A 21,168-nucleotide genomic window follows, 5' to 3' on the forward strand; every position below is an offset into this window, starting at 1 on the left:
TCCCGGTTCAACAGGGAACAAACCGCAACTGGATGACAAACGATTTTGTAACTTACACACTTTTTTTTTTTTCTTTTTAATGTTTCTTGTGGTGCTTTTCAAACTAAATGCTAAAGCCTGAAGACACTTACAGAAATTTACAGTTTTTTTTTGCACTCGTGTACAAACGAACTGCAATAATACATTCCGCCTTAATTCTGGCAGAATAATGCTCGGAGATAAACCCAGAGATTCACTGGAGCAGATGAGAGGAAAACCTTCAGATTTCTATATTGTGGAAGTCAGACGGCATACTTCAGGGTGTGGCTCGGGGGATACTTCGATCTCTCATTTGCAGGTTTTGACTCAACGTTGCTACCAACGGAGAATAAGAACCTCAAATGGCAGCTCAGCCATTATCCATTGGTGTGTGTGTGTGTGTGTGTGTGTGTGTGTGTGTGTGTGTGTGTGTGTGTGTGTGTGTGTGTGTGTGTGTGTGTGTGTGTGTGTGTGTGTGTGTGTGTGTGTGTGAGACAGCCTTGTTGATAAAGTCTTTTTTTATTCCCACATGAAAGCCACAAAATGCCATAAGCAAGTCTATCAAATTCAATCTTCTGTCATTTTTGGTACAAAAAAAACTACTCGCCTAATGTCACCTGTCATCACCAGTCACACTATTAGTCAGAAGTTTCTCACCCTGTCTGCTCCAGCTGATTGAATGGCGGTCTTTACAGCGGCGTTGAACCGAGCATTGAACTACAGAGGAGGTCAGAGGTCAGCGACAGGATGTGGGCCAGTCTGGCTTTGATCTCGTCCAACACAGGGGTTGCTGTGACCCAGCTGGCAGTGCTACACTCGTCTCTGCTCATTCCTCCCTTACTCGCTCTCTTACTTGCTGCCCCCTCCCTCAGCAGGGCGAGCGCCCAATTGTGTTGCTTCTGGTTGACATTTAAGCTCCCGCTGTAGGTGGGCGATGGAGAAGGAAAAAAAAAAAAAAAAACTAGAAAGAGAAATTCTGGGTTTGTCCCGACAACCTAAGTTGAGGTCTTCAGCGCATAAATGCGAGATGATAAAGTGTGAAGATGAATGTTTTGCATCTGAGGAATGCCAATGTGGAGAATAATTCACACACATTCTAAAGACCACCCTCGAAGTCACCCGTCAAACCCGAGTGCGTCCCACAGTTCACCACAGCAGCCTGGTTGTTGGTGGCGGTTACACAGCCGAACAACCGACAAGACGATGCAGAACTTTTTTGACGTTTGATTTACTATGCTTAATAAAAATTAATGTCCGAAACCACATGTTTGTGGCATAACTTCAATAATATTACCCATTTTGTGTTGTTGGAAATTGTTGTTGGAGCTTTGTCAAGAGCAGCTTAGAAACTGAGTCAATAACTTTGGGAGCCCTTTTCACTGCCTCGGTGTCGCAGAGTCATTAGTCTGTTCTTTATAGAAATGCCTTCAATGCAATGTCGCAAGACACGAGTCATGGCAGAAAACTGAAGAAATACGTTAAAACCACCTTTTGATTTGATAAAAAAAGAACGATGCTCTCTGCACATCCATGCGATCCTTAAAATGATACTAGAAGTTTACTAAACTTAAGTCCGTACAACAATGTACAGTAGTATTCTGTGCAAAGAGGCAAATCAAAAGTTTGGGCACTGTACTTTAAAGACATGAACTTATTTCAGAGGTAGGCTCCCTGTGTGTGGATACAGGACAAACTCTCTGACTGTTCCTTTGCGTCGCTCAAAACTTAATAGACATTTCATAGCAATCCTGCTTTAAATGACGACTTTGATATTTACAACCTTTGCCTTTTAAGAGTTTTTGGGATCAAATAATTATATATCCTGCAAAGACGCATATTTATGAAATGTAACTGAAATAAAGGATCCACATAGCCGCTCTGTTTTCATGGCAGGTCGTGTTTAGTAACAGTGAAGAAATGGTTGTTAAGTTTGATAACCAGGATTTGAACCCCGGTCCCAAACACACTCAGGGTCAAGACGTGAATAATAATAATGATAATAATAATAATAATGATAATAATAATAATGATGATAATAATAATAATAATGATAATAATTTCACAGTCAACAATTAACCTCAAACACATGTCTCTGGACTAGGGGGGACTAGATCAAATCCATGCACGCCAAGGGAGAACATGCAAACGCCAATCAGCGGAACCCCAACGTTCCAACCACTACGCCTAATGCAGCGCTCCATCGGGTCTTACTTTGTTCCAAAACAAACAATTCAAGATTCACTGGGCTCGTCACCCATTTCATTGTTTTTAATTTACACAATTTAAAATAGCACGTGAGACAATATGTCCTCATTGACTCAAGCGAGTCCTGGCTACATCTGATAAACCAGCGTCGGCCTCGGCCCCTGGTGCATAAAAGTGTTTCAGTGTTTCCTGTTGTGGTTTGGGATCGCAACCAAATGGCCCACGGACACGTAATCCTATCAAAGATGATCACAGCTGATGATTGAAATGGGGGTCATCAAAATTCTGCGTCACTCTTGCAGTTTTATCTTGAAGTTGGTTTTCTATTGGAAGGTGGCCTTCCTCTGACCTTAAACTATAGCTTAGCTTGTGTGGGAAGCCGACTTCAACACAACAACAGAATGTAGGCTGTAAAGCTCAATGAGCAACATGGAGCTTTCAGACTTCTGGAATAAACGTTTCAGGGAAAATCATCTCAGTCTCCTATTTCAGTCCCGTTTGACATTTCAGAGTCGGGCTCCAGGTGGGCCTCAGGAGATTATTGTCGAGGGCCGTGTCACGCTTGAGTTTGGGAATGGCCGCTCTCAAGGGTTGCAAACTTTCTTAATTGGTGGTGATCTGTCACACCGATCACTGACAAGCCATCGCACAAAGAGTAATTAGACTTCTCGCAAATCTGCTCTTGAGGAAAGCCACATTGACCCAGTTGGTTAAAACTAGCAGAGCTCGTTGGGGGGTCTGTTGGTAATTACCTCAACGGGAAGGTCCAGCTGCCCGTTGACAGCAAAGTGAAAAAATGTTACTTGAAAGTGGCCTCGTCTCCTTGACGGGAGAAGGAAAAAAAAAAAAAGAAGAAGTTTCTGTCAAGTGCTGTTTTCCCTCCCGTGATCAGGGCTTTAGCTAACACAACAGAGTGAGCCTGAGTTATTGACAAGCCACGGAGAGTTATTTTAGACCCGAGCAGCATCAAATGGAATCGGTGATCAAAGTGGAGAGGCAGAGACAGAGGTGGATAGATGCCTCCTGCGACTAAAAAGATGGATGTTTTGTGAAAACGAAAAAGGGAAAAAGAAGCGGTTTTAGTTTGCTTCTCCCTCGTGGCAAAGCCAAGTGTGTTTTGGGAGGAGAGAAGTCAGTTGAACCTAGCTGCATCTTAACACTCAAAAGTCCACACACACACACACACACACACACACACACACACACACACACACACACACACACACACACACACACACACACACACACACACACACACACACACACACACACACACACACACACACACACACACACACACACACACACACACACACACACACACACACACACACACACACACACACACACACACACACACACACACACACACACACACACACACACACACACACACACACACACACACACACAGCAGACTGCTTTACCACATGTGGATAAAAGAGAACAGGACAGAGGCCACTTTTCCCGAGGAGAGCCGACCCCGAGTCGCACAGCGTAGAAACTGAAAGGAACACAGCACTCGCAGAAAAGCGAGAGCCCCTGTCGCTTTTATTTACCTCCGCCGGCCTCCGTCTTTTCATCCCAGGATCTCAAAGCCGGCCCGCACGCCCGGCCCTGCACCCAGTTTCCTGGGGAGCATTTTTCCTTCCCCCCACCGCAGACATGAAAAGCACTGGCCTTCCTGCCTGGGGAAGAGTCCTGAGGGGCTGCGGGCTCTGTGTGTGTGTGTGTGTGTGTGTGTGTGTGTGTGTGTGTGTGTGTGTGTGTGTGTGTGTGTGTGTGTGTGTGTGTGTGTGTGTGTGTGTGTGTGTGTGTGTGTGTGTGTGTCAAAGCCTTGGTGGCAACACTAGGGGTGTGTGCCTGCGTGGTGGTTGGCTGTAGGGGGCAACAGGCCAGAGCTTCACAAGGTCCATCCGACACAAACACTGGGATTCAGGAGCAACTTGACCCCTCCTCTCCTCTGCCCTCACCTCTCTCCGTCCTCCTCCTCCACCTCCTTCTACATTAGTGCTCAGGAATGCTGGCTGGACTTTTTTTTTTGCAGGAAATGAAACGCTTCTCTGTTCAGAGGGCGTACGAAGGTCCAGCCCCCCCCCCCCCCCCCCCCCCCCCCACCCTACACACACACACTCTCGCCCCCACCCACCCCCGCTTCAATTCCTTTGCCTCAATGTAACGGAGGGAGGGAGGAACTAGTCAAGACGAGCTCTCGCCCAGCGTTTGAAGTGTGTGAGGTTAAGATAACTGGCACAGCCTCGCGCCTCAATCGCCGCTTTCACCTCCCAGGCTGAATCAAAGCGACCGCAGCTGGCCTGCACGCCTTCGGAGCCCCCTACCCTGTGTCCCACCCACCCGCCCACCTCCTCGGCTGCAATACTCCCTATAGGCAGCTCTGGGCCTGCTTTGGTGCCATTAAAAAGAAAAACACTGCAGACAAATCACTCTAAAAATAAGCCAAGTGGACAGAGGTGCCTCCAATACTGCCCGAGGCGCAAATCATGGCAGAGAGAAAGAGGAGGAGGGATTTAGAGGAGAAATAACCGGAAATTTGTAAATTACCGTTTATACTGTTTGGGTCTTATTTTTCCAGTTTTGTGTGCCTGTGTTGTATTGGGAATGTTAAAAACAGATCTGACAGAGCCATAAACAAGTGCAGTCCATGAGTCTGTGTTCCCCAAAGTCAAGTCATAACACTCCAGCGAGTGGTTACCAACATGGGGATCGTTTTAAGAGGGGGCACCACAGATCATGAGGAAGTCCTGAGGCATTGCTTGCTTTGAGTTTATTTAAATTAGATTTGCGCACGTCAAAAGTGTCCATGTCCAAATACGTATCAGCAATCAACGCATTGAGAACAAGAAGCAAAGCCTAATTCAAAATGTTTATTCCCTTTTCAGTTTGTATTCAGTTACAGTATAAATCTATAGATAATTTTGTTCCTGTGAATTTGGGAATAAAGCGGCAAAGAGTTTTATCAATGTCCAGCAGAGCTGTCAGAGAGGCCAATGAGTAATTGATCAAATATTATCAATGACTCACATAAGCCATCATTGATCAGTTATAAATACATTAAGGCTAATTCAGGGTGTTTTCAAGCCAGGTTTTGGTCTAGTTTTGCTTTTTTGCCAATGTGAAGGAAAAAAAAAGAGATTTTAAGTAAAGGTACGATTACTTTTTATCATCCAGAAATGCATCAGGATACTTAATAATTGTCATTGTTTCCAAAGATCAAAATGTTTGCCCAAACCTCAAGCATCTGGCACAAACCAATTTTTGTCATTTATTCCTTCAAACTACTGAAAATGATTCTTTTATATTCCCTACTTAGTTTGAATTGTGCAACAACTGAGCGATCCATAAATTACCCACACTCAGGCACCACCAATGAACCAATATTTCTAGGACTCGGTGACCTCATAATATTAAATGAATACCTCTCCTGCCTCTTTCCACATCCACTGATCTCAGTTCAGCCTGGCTCTGACTAAGAGATCCGCCAGGTCTTGTAAGGAAATGCCCTCATGTTGAGATTAAGAGTCTGGTGTGCTGGCGAGTCCTGGCAGTGACCTTGGCCTGGATTGAACAGCTGGTTCTGGTGACACCCTTTTCAAAGGAACTTGCAGTCAATAAAGCTGTGGCTGCGGTGCAACTCTTAAAGACAAAAGGGGAAAATTAAATGGACAGCCCATTTGAAAGGAGAGAAAAAAAGGCACCTAGACAAGAAGGCGATGTTTGAAAGAAGATGCTCTGTGCTGTCAGCACTTTCTCCAGCTTCTGAGACATCCAACATAAAAGAAATCACCCTTTAAGAAATGCTTTGAAAATTTTAACCTCCAATCAAAAGCCGGGCTCAGGGGATGTTGTATCTTTTTACCGCAGGGGCTATCAGAAACTAACAAGTGAGTCAGGAGGGGCTGAAACTAAAAGGTTCAGAGGGAAAGAAGAAGAAAAAAAAAAGGGAAGACAGCGCCTGTGTTAAATATTGTAAGATTGGAAAGGGTGGGGTCTGCTTGTGGTCAAAAGTGGAATGGGAAGGGGGAGTCACCAAAACCTCAAACCTCAGGCATGTGCGGGTAAAGCTTGGATAGCACGGGAGGAGGAGGTGGGGATGGGGAGGGGAGGCAGTGCCCACATCTGAGGCGGCATTGCTGGGGGCCTGGGCAGCTGAAGTCTGGCCATGTGCCCCCGCACGGCTCAGTCTGAGCCACTGCAGGCCGGGGGGACGTCAGGGAGGGGAGGGGAAGGAGGGGGCGTGCGGCACATTCAAAGGGCCTTCACAATGAGTGTTCCGTCTGCTGTGGTCCCGCTTCAAAGGCCTCCGCCGCCACTCTTATTCACCATCAGGGTAGAGGGAAAAAAGGAGGAGTGAAAAAAAAAAAAGGGAGTAAAGAGGCAGAAAATGAGTGGAAGAAGAGGAGCCGGGGGTTCGAGTTTGGCTCCTTTAACAATGGCCAGACCGACTAGAAGAAGAAGAAAAATAAACACTACTTCCTTCAGCCCCACGAGCCCCTTCCTGCCTGCACCGCGTTACCTGGGGGGGCCTTTTATTCAGCGATAAGCATCTCACAGGGTAGCGTTTTATAAGGTCATATACCTCCGCCTCTTCCAAAAGGCTCGCGGTGCCTCAAGGAGCCTTGGGGGGCTGAGAGAGACGGAGGAAACGGGAGGAAGTAGAAAAGACATCACAAAAAGCGAGGAGATTGGACCCTCATAGTGTTACCGCAGCTGGCCAAACCACAACACAATAGGCCCGTGACTCAATCAAAACAAATTTTTAAGCCCCAGTCTAAACAATTGGAGCACTATGGCTGCATTTGCTCTCATGTAAACACAGAGCTTTAAGAGGGTTACGCCCCCCCCCCCCATCCCCCACCCCACCTTTTGCTCAGAAGTGTCAAATAAGGTTGCCCAGCCAGGGTAAGACAGCCATGTCAGTGTGAAGGATCTGTATTTTTAAGCTGAAACCACATAAGTACTTTAATTACAGGTCTGACATACTGCCAACGGCTGGATATCCCGACACCGAGTGCTGAGAGGGTCATTTTTCTTCACAAAGTAAGCTTTGTGGAGGTCGAACGGGTAGAGGAACAGGAGAACTGTAGGGGTGAAAACTTCCGATTTCATTTTCTACTACAGTAACAGTAGCTGGGATGCAGCCCCGATACAAGTCCAAATCTCTCTCCTTCAACCTCCTACCTCTGATTTCATACCCCATCCTTATTTTATTTTATTTTTTGTGAAGAAGTACAGTTTAAAAAACATCCTCTCATCTCCTGCATGCTGCTCAGAGCGAGACCTACAGTCAGTTTTGCGATCCAGATTCCTTCCCCAATTATCCCAGGTCACTAATAAGGCAGGGTGTGGAGGCAGTGGGCTGTGCCGCAGTGGCCTCGAGGCTCAGTGCCAAATTGAAACGGCTCGGGAAATGGAGGCAGACGCTGAATCTCGCCTAATTGCAGTTGGGAGTGTGTGGCTGGCTGCTCAGATGGAAGTGTGTGTGTGTGTGTGTGTGTGTGTGTGTGTGTGTGTGTGTGTGTGTGAGACAGAGAGTGAAGAGGGTCTAAGAGAGAGGGGATGAGAGGCAACAAATAAAGACTGAGGGGAAAAAAAAAAGGGGGGGGGGGGGGGCATGAGGCAGACTGAAGGATGAGTGGCAGCTGAGCGAGACCGGGTAAACTCAGAACTCTCGAGAACGTGGGATTTTCTTCTGGCCTTCTTTTTTTACCCTTCCTAACGCACTCACTCCCTTTTTTCTGTTCTTCCCTCCTCGCTCATCAAAGTCTCTTGACAGCTGACTGCTGGCTGCAAACATCAGAGGAAGCCGAGCCAGGGCACGGCCTGAGCCATAGAGAGACGATGAGAGGGTGGCCACCAAAGCTGGTGCCTGAACAACTCTTTCTTTTATGTTTCTGTACCAGGGCATGGGCCAGAGATGGCCATTGGTGAAATTAGTAGGCATTAGTATGCATAGCCTATCATTTATCAAGAAAAAAAAAAAAAAAAAAGTCCTGATGTGCTGGTTTGCTGGATCAAAAATTCAATCACTTCTACAAGCTTGTGGGTAAAGTCTTTTTTCACAGGTCAACAAAAGGGCAACTTCATAAACTACGGAGTGATGTGACTCAACAGCAGTTTTATGGCAAGTGTTTGCGACTCCATGGCCCTTTGCCGCCCTGATAAAAAGAAAAAAGAAAAAAGCCACCTTTGTGAGGATTGTCTCCCCCATGTGCAAAAAATGTGCAGCAGCAGTACTGGGAGAAAGACTCGAGGGCATGTATGTGTCTTGGCCAGATAGCCATCTCCAAAGGCTGCGTGAATCAGTGGGCTTACTCGAGACAAACTATGTACAGCACGAGAGGAAGCAAGGCAGAGAGAAACAAAATAAAGAGCGGCGAAGGAACCGGTGAAGAAGGGGAGGAGTAAAAGTGCACATTTCCAGTCAGCGTAAGAGAAGAAAAAAAAAAAATAGGGGGTGCAGAGGCAGGGAGTGACGAGGGAAGGAGACAGAAACTCTAATTTCACAATGTCAAAGTAATGACTTCTCAGAGAGCCGTTGGGCTGTGGTGGAAGCAGCTGTGTGGTGGGCTTTCTGTTTGACATGCAAAGGATGACAAAGAAAAACAAACATTGACAAAATACTGCTCCGCAACTCAACCCCTGGTTCACATCACAAGCTCCAAAAACACAACAAAAACCATAAGCACTTTGATACAAATATTTTCCCCCCATCATCATAGAACCACATTGAAGTATGTCACTTTTGATGCTCAATTGTCTTCATGAAGACTCCAGAAGTACTAAAAATAGAATCCCAATGGAGCAAATGTTCACTGTGTTTGATCCTCGGTACAAAAAAGGTGTCCAGATTGTGTCTTTGGAATTAACTCATTAACAAATTTCCTTATGGATTTTGCATCCAGGGGAGCGACAGATGGGGTAGAGGCCCGGACAGATGAAAAGAAACAGACAAACGAGTTCATTTAAAGATGTTTTTTGGCGTCTCCAGCAAGCTAACCTCAATCCAGCTCTTTGGGATCTGCATAAATTGAGGGCTTGGGGAGTTGTGGCAGTATCCTTGGTATTATGCATATTAGTTTAAGGCTGTCACTGAGAATCAGCAAGGGTGTCCATCCCGCTGCGGCTAGGCACTGCTAATTATTGGATCAGAGATAAAGTGCTTTTTTGCGCTTGCGCTCTCTGCGCTCTGAGAACCGGCTGCGGCAGAAAAAGAAAGAAAAGAAAAGGCAGCCCCAATTTTGGGTTCAGAAAGAGCCACTGGGTCAGGAATCGATCAAGTGGAAAACCTTTGTCTGGTCAGGGCGATTTGGACGTAAGACCAGATTTGTCACATCTGCCTGGGTTTTTCTGCAGCCAGAAGGGAGCGGAATAACAGGATGCTACCAGACTCACAGGGAGGGAGAGAGGAGGGAGGCAGATAGACAGAGAGAATACGCAAGATTGAGAGGGGAAATAGAGTTTGCCTTCACCTCATACTGGGAGTGTTAATCCTCCTTTTAAAAAGAAAAGTGAAGGACAGGTGACAGTTTAGTGGAGCTTTGACATTTGATCCGAATCGATAAATCTCAACGTACTTTGTGCATTTTGGTGAAGGAAAAAAAAGGCAGCGAGTAACCACGGAGTGCCTTTGTCATGAAAGTATTATCGACACCCTGAAACCCCAGATACCATGAAATCTTATTAAGGTATAGCATCTCATTAAGTTGCTGCCAAACAAGCTGCTGGATCCTCGTTCTGCTGCACAAAGACACAGAGAAATACAACACATGTAGTCCATATGGAGCCGAGCTCAGCTGCCATGCTCGCCTCAACCAGCAGTAAAAAATGTTCTGGACTTGTAAAACTGTTTTCAGATGTACTATTTAGCCCATGTTTAGAAAACACTGTGAGAATAAGCTGCTTGATTTATTAGGCTATATATTTCGGAACTTTTTTTTTTTTCCTTTCTGGTCTGACATATGGCTGAAAGAAAATGAACCACAAACTTTTGACATCAGAGCGGACCTTTCATGCAAGCAATGCCTTCACAGAAACATTGAATTGACCAGCACAACACACACTCGCACACACCCACATGAGACATACACACTGAACACACAAAATCCAATGCATATTGAGCCGTTGAACAAACTCCACACACAAAGCGCAATCCCTCTTCGGGTCTTAACACCAGAGACACAATGACTATGGCGAGGTTAGGGTGGACCTTTTTTAGGATTAGTCTGTGAGTACAAACACTCAAATCAGTGTTAAGCAGGTTTTAAAAAAAAAAAAAAATAGAAAAGAAAGAAAGATAGAGAAACGTGACATTTATTGAAGTGGATCAGACAGGGAGGTCATGGAGGGGTTGTCTTACCATATTCTCAGATGTACGCCGTTTTCATTCTCTGGCCTGTACCTGCAGAAAATTGCATCTTTAAAAAAAAAAAAAAAAATTGTGGTATTTGAACGGCACAGATAATGTCCGTCCATGTGGCCTACACACTGCACAGACCGATAAGGACACTGACATTTTTTTTTACTTAAGATATAATTCTCAGTGGATTACAGTTGCAGAGCTAAGAGGTGGTCGAACAGCGCGGCTAAACAAAGTCAGCAGAAAGATAGAGTGTAGTGCAGCAGGCAAACAAATAGTGCAACGCCCAGAATCTCAGTAGTCCCAGAGAATGGACAGACTAATCCTAAAGGAGGTGTAAAATGTCAAGACAGGGTGGCAGACAAGTAAAGGAGAAATGGATGGAGGGATGGATACAAGGAATTTTCAGTCAGAGCACTGAAGTCAGGATGAGAATAGCAGAAAAGGAGTTTGTTCCTCTTTACTGTGAGATTAGCCATTTGCTTCTCAGGTTGTGCATTGGTATGAATGTAACAATACAATGTGAAGGATGACATATCATGTGTAGAAAGATGGTGAAACTCCCAACTTCAAGGAGCAATCATAATAATAAAAACAAAAAAAACAGCCGGAACACATTTCTTACCTGTGGCCGTTTCCTGCATCTTCTCCCTCTTCCGCTTCTTCTTCTTTCCCTAAAAAATATACAGAGGAACACATAAAGTGTGGCTCCAGCACTCACGCTCACTAGACCACTCTGATATCCTGCTGCTGACTGCCATGTTCACTCATCCCCTGCTGGGCATCCAGCCAGCATCCCCCGGACTCCGAACCCCACCGCAAACGACAACACTGAGAGGGACTGACCAATCAGGAGTGGAAGCTCAGACAAGTGCACTCTACCTGCTCTCAGCCAATATTACAACATTAAAACACAAGTAGTTTCTAACCATTGAGGCCTGATTGGACTTTTGACCATCATACTCAAACAAAGAAAGCCCTGGTGACCACTGTGTGTGTGTGTGTGTGTGTGTGTGTGTGTGTGTGTGTGTGTGTGTGTGTGTGTGTGTGTGTGTGTGTGTGTGTGTGTGTGTCTCTACCTGTGAAGCCCATCTAATAACTTACATTAACGTCGAGTGCAAATAAAAACACTCGGTATAATTAGGCCAGTTTAGCTCAATGACGGTGATGAGCGCTGCGCTCCTTGCAGTGAGGTGGTGGGAGTGTGTAAGGATTTATAGCTTATGCTAAATCCCCAGGGGGGAGACTATAGGTATAGATAGCAGTGTAGAGTCGTTCTAGTCAAATATGAGCAGCACTTTGGTTTCCTGCTGCAAAGTCTGCTAATCCACTTATTCATGAGCTAATCTGCCTTCTACTGCTGCGGCAGACAGGGAAGAGGAGAGACTGACTGAGTGTGGGTGAGAGAAAAGATGGGGAGACGGGGTACACGGCAAAACTATGAACGCTCTATATGCTCACGAGTGGGTTACCAATCCTGGGTGTTTCCAGGCATGATGCTCTTCCTCAGTACAGCTGAAGATTATGGTTATGGGAGCACTCGCAGTGCTGTTCTCACAGGGACAGAGAATCTACTTGTAAGAACTGTTTTGCATTCATGATATCTTTATCTTTTTGATATGCCAAGAAAAAAAACGCCATTCTACTAAACCCCCCCTCCCTCTTTCCGCACCCGTCACATACACTTGTTATGACAAAGCTAGAAATTAAATGGGATCTGGGCTAACTGTCACTAGCTGATGCCGTGTTTCTCTAACTGTGCTGTGCGTTAGTGGGAGCGGAGCTGTGAAACTGTCTCTCCCCCTCAGCGAGGCATTTTGGCAGTGGAGCAGTGGAGGCAGAAGGAGGAGGGATGCTGCCGGTGTCCGAGGGGAGGCAGATAAACACCACAAAGCACTTCGGTGGTGGAGTGAATGTGAGTGCCGGAGCCACACTTTTAATAAAAGGGCTGGTGCTCTCTCTCGCTCACAAAAAATTCATACACATCACATACGCAGAGACGGATTATTACGACTCCCAGTCACACACACACGTACATAGACAGACACACAGACACACACACACAGACATAAAGTCCACGAAGAAACTGCATCCCAAAACCAGCTGAACCTCCCACATTCACACGTAAAATGGGCCGCTGCAGGAGCAAAGGTTGCTGCTGCTGACTGCTGTACGTACAATCCAGCCTCCTCAACTCAGTCTAACAGCTTTTTACATCCGAAGCTTCATGCTGATGTGGAACATCAAAGACTGGCATAACGATTACCAGGCAATTTTCCCTCGCAGTGGCAATAATAGTGATCGTGATACAACGATCCATTTGAATGTGGATGGTGCTATAGCAGTGAATCGCAGTGTTATGAATTACACATTAGGCTGAAACAAAGGGTCTCACAAATGGACCCCATTAGCATGGAGGAGACTAGTGTGAATTAATGTGTATGTCATTTGTTTTGTGGGCCATTTAAAGCTCAAGTCATGCTGCACTGACACAAACTCCACAAATCAACACAAACACACACACACACACACACACACACACACACACACACACACACCCACACACACACACACACACACGCACCTCTTCCAATCTGTTCTGTTGATACTTACATAATTGTCTCGAGCGGACCAGCCTGGGTAGAGCTGCATGTGGAGCTGCCGTTCCTTGCGGGCTAACTCATAATACTTAGCTTGCTCTTCCCGAGATAAAGCATGCCACTGTTTCAGTACAAAGGAGATTAGGGGAAAAAATAGCATACAGTCAATTACTGGCATGCACTTGCATGTTCCCTGCAAAGCGAAGTGTGCTGGTGTTTTGGTACAGAGAAGAAGAAGAAAAAAAATCTTTTCAACTTCCAAACGTTTGGTGTAGAAAAAAAAAAAGGGGGGAGGTGGATAAAAGACACAAAGAAGAAGGCGGAAACATGATGAAGAGATTAACATGCACAAGAGTTGGAGAAGGAAAGAAGAGAAGGGAAGGAAAAAAAAAACTTTGATTTCATATCAAAACACTGCTTCCAATTTAGCAGCGCTTTTTATTCAAACTATGTCAGCAAGCAATTACCCTATGCAGGCCACAAACACGGCTTTGCTGTGGCTGGCTGCCTCAACCACTAGGCCTATTCGTTAGGGCTTTTTAACATGGCTCTGTGGTTCCACTCTTTTCCCAATCCTCAAAAGGAACAAATTTTGTCATTTCCAACCATGCCATTATCCAGGCATATTTTATTAAAGCCAATTTGATTAGATGTCACTTAGATAGGCAGTCTGTATCTGTGCTGCTGAAAGGAACATAATTGGCTCGGGCAATCATTATGACAATAATCACAACTAGTTCATAAAAGACTATGTTAATAAAGCGAGAGATCTTTGTACTTTTCTGAGTAATTGGGCTTGGAAAGGGAGTCCATGTAGCCTCCTTACAGCCACGGCATAAATTGTGATTTGGTAGTGATTGAAGTCCGCAAACAAAAATAAAGTGAAAGAGAAAGGAACATAAGAACCGGCGCATCAGGGTGGACCAATGACATGACCTACCCTTCGTCCCAGGATCTGATTGATGGCGGCACTCTCCTTCAGTGTGCACTCGGCGACCACATTTGCACGCATCTCTTTCATGTAGAGCATGAAGGCGTTTAGCGGCTTCTTGATGTGCGGTCTTTTGGGCTCCTGCTCCTTTCTCTGTTCGTGCTGGGGTTTCCTGTTTGAAAAAAAAAACACAACCAACAACAATATGTAAGGAGGTACGAAGAGAAGAAATTGTTGGAAAACAAGATAAAAAAAGAAAAAAAGAAAGAAACAGCAAAGCAACTGAAAGAGGAAATTGTGGTGCCACATTGGCGACAAAATTCGGCAAGGGGTCTGGATGCTCTCAACCACTGGCGAGGCAGCGTGAGAGGGGCTGCCACGCCATGGGCTTCGGCCTCTTTAATCATGTGCAGTTGTGCAGGCGCAGCCCTTCATGCGGAGAGATTACTTCACCAGTAATGGCAACCAAACCCTCTTGTCCTCAGCACACTGGCAGTTACTTAAAACCAAATGCTCACACTCAGCGCCGCTTTGCTCAAACCGTCGAATTACTTTCTAACAACCTTTTCTTTTTCTTTTTTTTTAATTCCAGCACAGTCGTGCTACGAGGATGGCCATGAATAATGAAAATATCAGCGATAACTACTTCAGGGTGCTCAAAGCACTTCCCACTGTACACACAGGGGGAAGTGAATTCAGTTCATCCAAGCACTAATCTGGGACCTGTATCTGTTACCGGCTAAGAGTGTTATGATCCCCGAGGCCAAATGAAGCACAGGCCACGTTATCAGTCCAGCACGGGCCCTCTTGACTTATCTGCTCACATCAAGAGAACGGGTTTGTTCAGCAGAGGCCTACTGTACTGATGGAGCACAAATACCTGGAAGTATCCATTGTCTCAAATTGGGGTGATGGCGTCAGGCCTGAGTTCAAGAAAACGCTTTGAAAAACTGTGAGAGTGAGTGAGTGAAGTGTCTCATAGACGTTGGACTCACATGTGCATGATGTCAGTTTCATGCGGAGGCTCGTGTTTGACCTGTGGGTTGACGATGGCCGGGTGAGGGATCCCTGTGGCGTGTGGACCTGGGGGGCCGGGCACCATGTGGTGCGAGAACCTGCAATAACAGCAGACTCTGATTAATAAAAGCAAGTGGAGGGGGAATGGGTCACTTAAATGCCACTTAAGAGCAGGCCTGCTTGTATGTGTCCAAACAAGGTGAAAAAAGGCTTACGCAAACATTTGGTAGATGTTTGAATAAATCTGCAATAGTCAGTTGTTTTAGTCAATAAAGGAAATGAAAAGCTGCAACTCTTCGACATATTTCGTACAACTTTGCGCACACGGCAGTCAGTATTAATGCTCAATCAAAAATGACCCCACTTTCAGAAGTCTTTCAGATTAGGAGATGATTGACAGGTAGCACAAATGAGAAACCACAATTGCCCACAAATAAACCATATATATAATAAAATGCCTTGAACTTTTGAAATCTCTGCTGGTTACTTTCCATTCCAGCATCTGAAAATTAAGATACATTAAACACTTTGGGAGGGGAAACTCCCAACTGTGCTGCATACACAAGGAAACATTGATTCGTATGAAAGGGTCACTGACAAATAAAGGCTGGAAGCCATTGGTGTTTTTATGATTATACGGCGTAGGAAACTGCATGTTTGTTTCACATGATATTCTATTGTGCATACATTGATTCAACGGCAGCCCCTAATAAAGTCAGGAAGCACATGTGGTGCTGGTGCTGGAGTTCTCGCTGCACCACGAGAACAATCAACCCTGGGTTGAAAAGAGAGGAAACTCGGACAAACTTGCTGTTTCAATTTTGCTTGAATTTCCTCGCTCACACATGGTTTGTGCTACACATGAGGAAATCTTTCGATATCCTTTTCATCCCTCGTCACATCTTAGATTCTCTCAGATCGATCCCCAGACGTGATAAATGGCGGTTCGTCATCAGATCAACAAAGCATCTCAAAGCATTTGAATTTCAATTTAGGTTTTATCTTGCTTATAACACTGAAGCTATGTTTCAATTATCAAGATACTTTCAAATACATTTTTTTTGCAGTATACATTTACACGAGTTTGTGCACCATTGTATACTACAATCACCATGTTCCAACAGTCTCATTGACTACTACCACAGATCCAAAGGCACTTAGTTCCCCATGAAGGCCCAGCATGGAGGCTCCTATGAAAGCATTTCTTAATCTTGGGAAACATTCCTAAATCAAAAATGGGCTAATATAGTGTAAGCATTGAGATTTGAGGGGGTTTGAGAAGGAAGACGTCTGGTCTGCACCTTACATCTGGCATCACTCAGTGTATGCCTGAAGCCATCACACCGACAGAGACAGAGAAAGATAGTGAGGAAAAGAAAAGGAAAATATGTTGGGAAAGGAAAAAAAAATAGCACAGGGAATAAAAGTGACAAGGATGTAATGAAAAAAGTAGTGAGAAAATTGGAGAAAAAAAAAAAAAGTTTAAAAAGTGCTTTCTGAGACAAAGTGAGTCTCAGAGAGAGAGAAGTGCTTCCAGAGAGCCTTGGTTTGGGGGGGGTGGGGGTTAAGCAGCCATATGGCTATGCAGGGGCACGCATGCGGTGATGTGTTTGACATGTACTGGGCACACAGAGGAGCGGTGTGGCTGAAGCCGCAGCAGCGCAGCAGAAACAGCCACAGGCGGACCTCCCCGCTGCTGCTGCAGGTCGGCGGTCCTCGACTCAAGCGCACAAAGTCGGGAACAACGTCAACGTCCATGTGATAAGGAAAGACATGAGGGTGACGGCTGCTCGTTTCAAACAACTGCGAATGCATTTGATTTTGCCTGCTGATGACTCACCATCCCAGCGGTGGCGTGATCTGCCCCACTCCTCCAGGAGAGAGGGAGTAGAAATTGGGCATGTCTGGTCCGGGATGATGCCTCGGCATTCCTAAACAAACAGTGGGATGACAATAAATTGATTGCAGACTCAAGGAAACAACAGGGTTCTGATCCAAAATAGTCGACATTAAGGATGAAAGGTTCATTTCATTCCGGTTCCCTTGTGTATTATTGAGATGCTTTTTATTGTAGTAACTTTATGGCTCTTATCCATTTTGATCTCAGAAGGTTAAACTTTTTTATTGGTAGAGACAATTTTGTAATATTTGAGGCAATATTTGTAGGAACAGAAAATTCCAGGACCTCTGAGGAAGGTTTTTATTTTCTACTCAGTTCAACTCCGCAGAGACAACACAGTAAACTGTATAAGAATGTAAGCTGTCGTTCAAAACTTCCCAAAATGAGCTCATGAATAGAGCGACACTTTTAGTCAAACATTAAAACCCAACTGATCCCCACCTTCCTCTTCCTGCTTAACCACAGGTCGAGGACAGTGCACGCAGGGGCACCAGCGCCACTCCTGACCTCACATTGTCAACGAGCAGAAAAGGATACCATTTTGTCCTCTTAATTCGATTTCTTCCAGTGTGTTTCAGCGTCTTTAAGCTGGATAATTGAGGCTTCCTCTTTATGACAGAAGCTGCAGCTCTCCCAGTAGACACGGGATTGACTTAGACTAACTGTTGGTGGATCTCCAGGACTAAGCTCCTCTGTCTCCCATTCGCAGGCTCCAACTGGGTTTCAAGGTCAAGGGGTCTCTTTTTACAAGAAGAGAAACACTTCATGCTCAGCACCTATTTAGGTTTTTTTTTTTTTTTTTTGTTGTCTCAGAGCAGGGTGTGTAATAATAGGACCGAGCGTCTAAGGATAGCAGGAAATACTGTTCATACACAGACAAGAGGAATGTGTCTACATGTGTGCCCAAACACACACTCACACATAAAGAAAAGAGGGCAAATGCCTCCAGATTAGCACCATCTTCTAATCCCTACTGAAGCCAGCCTTTTCTGCATGTCTCTCTCTCTCTCTCTCTCTCTCTCTCTCTCTCGCTCTCTCTCACATCAGGCTGTGGTCTGAAGGGGCCTCCCTCCTCCGAGAGGCTGGCCGGGTGGGAGGCTTATATCTCCAAAGCCAATGTTGCAATGCTGGATTCAATGCGCGGATAGCACTATTCCCTGCCCGCTAATCCACCACCTAACACTCCTCAGGGCCCTCCCGAGGGGCAAAAGAGAAGGAGGCCAGGGTTGAAACAGCAGGGGAGGGAGACAGAGCCTCAGCGTGTTAACCTTGTCACTCACACCCCTTAGGTGCGTAATTACTCACTCCCCGTTCACAAGTTCTCACTGATGTCCAACACAAGACTCGCGCTCACTATTCCTCTCAAAACAAGTCGCACCGACAAGACTCTCAGGGCACAACTGTTCAAATCCCGCTTGGTGTTCGGATTTGGTTTCTCAACAAAACACAAAATAAAGGTTTAAATGTAAAACGTCCAAAAGCCCTGCCCACACTGCAACTCCACCCCACCCCACCCGCCGCTCGACCTTCCGTCTCTGCGTTGCGGCCCAATGCATATTAAAGCTCATAATGAGAAAATCCATGATTGTTTTTCATAATTAACGAGCAGATCAAAGTCTGAGCCCACGAAGGAAAGCTAAGCAGCAATTGGTCGATATGAGAGAGGGAGAGCAAGAGGGACAGCAAAAAAGAGAATAAGAGAGATTTCTTTTTAAGCATCTTCAGCCTAGCTCCACTCGTATACACCCATGAATATGCCTAGGGAAATCATTTGCAGCTAATTCTGCAACTTGGATTGCTTGGACATGGATTTCTGTTGGGCTGCAAGTGCAAAGATCAAATATCAAGAAGAAGAAGAAAAAAAAAAAAAAAAGAGACCTCCAGGGGGTCCTATCTACTCCTCATTGTCAAAAACCAGCTTCAGCAGTAAAACGGTGAGCTTTTCCTCAGAAGTGTACGACATGACAACAAATTCTTAAATCTTGAACGTGCCTTTATTGTTTATTTCTGTCACCTTTTTCTTTTTGTGCTTTCATGACAAAAATATTTTATCAAAATCTGTCAAATTCATCTGACATATGTGGAGCACAAGTTCTTTATGTGTCCCACTCCCTTCATCTCAACACTCTGTGTATCTTTGGGCTCAGTTTTACATTGTTATTTATAGCCGGTCCCTCAGAACCTCATAGCCTCATCATCATCATTATCATCATCACCATCATCTTCGCTTACATCCTGTCTGATCCCTCCCCTCTTTTTTTTTTTTAGCTGGCAGTCGCAGGAGAAGAAAGCAGCGAAAAGAGAAAAGGTGCGGGACAAAAATGATGAAGGGCCCACGTCTTTTTCTGCCGGTAGAGAGAAGCTGCCAAAGTCTCCAGCTGTGCTGGGGCCGAGGAGCGCGTCCAAACGGCTCAGGAGCTCCACTGCAGCTGTCAGAGCTGGAGCTTGATGTTTGTTACGAGGCAAAGAGTGCAGAGGGAGAGGGCAGCGGAGCTCAGCGTGCCATCCCACAGGCTGCTTCAAATGGGCTTGTACTCACAGGAGATAAGGAGGGTGACTTCGCTGTGACACATTTTGGTTTCTTTGTCTCCACCGATTGCCGACACTGTTGCCATGCCAGTTTAAAAGGGAAACTCGGGTTGCATTTGCAATCCTGCATCACTTCCAGCCCTCATAAGTCGTTTGCAACCTTGTTTAACACCGTTTCACCGAGGGCAACGCAAAGATCCTCAGGTTCCATTAAATGTCTGTTCATATGAAGTGAAAACCTCACCACTGCAGTACATACTTATAACACCAAAACAATGTAAAACATTCACCACTTTTTCATTTGTTAGTCGAGTTCCCAATCAAATTAGGCAGACACTGTTGACTTAATGGAACGAGATGTTAAAACAATATCCACCAGCATCCAACTTCAACTTCTACACATGCACAATTTACTGACAAAAGAAAGTATTTAAATCAATGTCTTGTTCACACATACATTTGGAGGTTTTGCTATTTCTTTCGATTAAGGCAGCACACAAAGTATTCAGTCCCATATCAATTCCCTACTTTGTGTAAACCTGGCATCAGAATTGATGCCATGCAGTGAAACAAACAGATTTTGAAAATAGCAACAAAAAAATACATAAAAAAAGCACTGACATATTATGTATAGGCAATTAATAAGTGTGTTTAGCTGGTTTGAGTTAAAGGTTAGACTGACACATGCCCAGTCAGTGAATTCATTTTTAAATAGTACAACTTTAAGTAGTAGTGCTTTAAATTTGACATCATTCCAACTTGGAATGGCGTGCCTTATTACGCAAAATAAAAACATTTTGTAGCATCGGTATATCACAGCATTGCAAGCTAGAAATCAGGATGATTGTTTTCAGTAAGAGTGTTGCTGCACTATTACACCTCATTCCATCTCTAAGAACAGCATCTCTTTTTATGAATAGCCAACATTGTAGCAGAGGCTTTATTACAAGTCATTGAACTGTTCAAAAACTTCTACATCATGTAAAAAAAAAGAAGAAACATTAAAAAATTTGGCTTCTTGCTTGCTACTGAAAACCAAACTGGAAGTGCTTGAAGCATTGAGTTTTGCAGAAAACAAACCTGAAGAGGGTTTGTTTTCTATTACAGGAGTCCAAGGCAATGGGAAAGCAGCGTAAATATCAAGTAAATGTGCTGCACTCACACACCTGTTGTTCAGGCTGCCTGCTTTGCATCATGTTTTTCTATCTTTAGTCTCTTTACCTTGTTTGTTGTTGGTGTCCTGGGGATGATGGCCAGAATGGGACCCTGGAGCAAAGTGCTCGTCGCTGTACGTGATCAGCGGGGTGAGTGGGTGGACCGCATGGGACGGCTGCACTACGGGGACTTTGTTGGACTGTAAAAGGGAAAAAAAGGGAAAAATGAAACAACGTGAAAGAACGATGGCAATACACATGAGTTCCAACTGTATTACTTCATGTGCCACAAGGCCCTGTTCACCGTCACATGATCTAAAGACGAGTGCAGCACATGCAGTACGGGTGACCCGTCACACAGCAAAGAGCCTTCATACAGATGTGGGTTATGTTGAACACTTTGGTCAAGAAGTTACTGAGGAATATTTATTTCTTTT

At 45.0% G+C, this 21,168-nt stretch overlaps 1 protein-coding gene across 4 annotated transcripts in view; it reads right to left on the minus strand.

Moving 5' to 3' along the window:
- lef1 (lymphoid enhancer-binding factor 1) overlaps positions 1 to 21,168 on the minus strand; it is a 45,130-nt gene that overhangs the window by 1,974 nt on the left and 21,988 nt on the right. The window contains exons 5-11 of one of the 4 annotated variants that reach the window (XM_080463659.1): positions 20,799 to 20,931; positions 16,989 to 17,079; positions 15,127 to 15,246; positions 14,141 to 14,303; positions 13,214 to 13,321; positions 11,226 to 11,274; positions 10,601 to 10,658 (exon numbers count right to left, since the gene is read on the minus strand). In XM_080463659.1, coding sequence (XP_080319785.1) covers positions 10,601 to 10,658; positions 11,226 to 11,274; positions 13,214 to 13,321; positions 14,141 to 14,303; positions 15,127 to 15,246; positions 16,989 to 17,079; positions 20,799 to 20,931 — 722 coding nt within the window. The remainder of the gene's footprint in view (positions 1 to 10,600; positions 10,659 to 11,225; positions 11,275 to 13,213; positions 13,322 to 14,140; positions 14,304 to 15,126; positions 15,247 to 16,988; positions 17,080 to 20,798; positions 20,932 to 21,168) is intronic. The other 3 variants (XM_080463658.1, XM_080463657.1, XM_080463656.1) reach the window with 3 other exon arrangements.

Source organism: Lipophrys pholis, assembly GCF_963383615.2.
Source record: "Lipophrys pholis genome assembly, chromosome: 5".
Lineage (NCBI taxonomy): Eukaryota > Metazoa > Chordata > Actinopteri > Blenniiformes > Blenniidae > Lipophrys > Lipophrys pholis.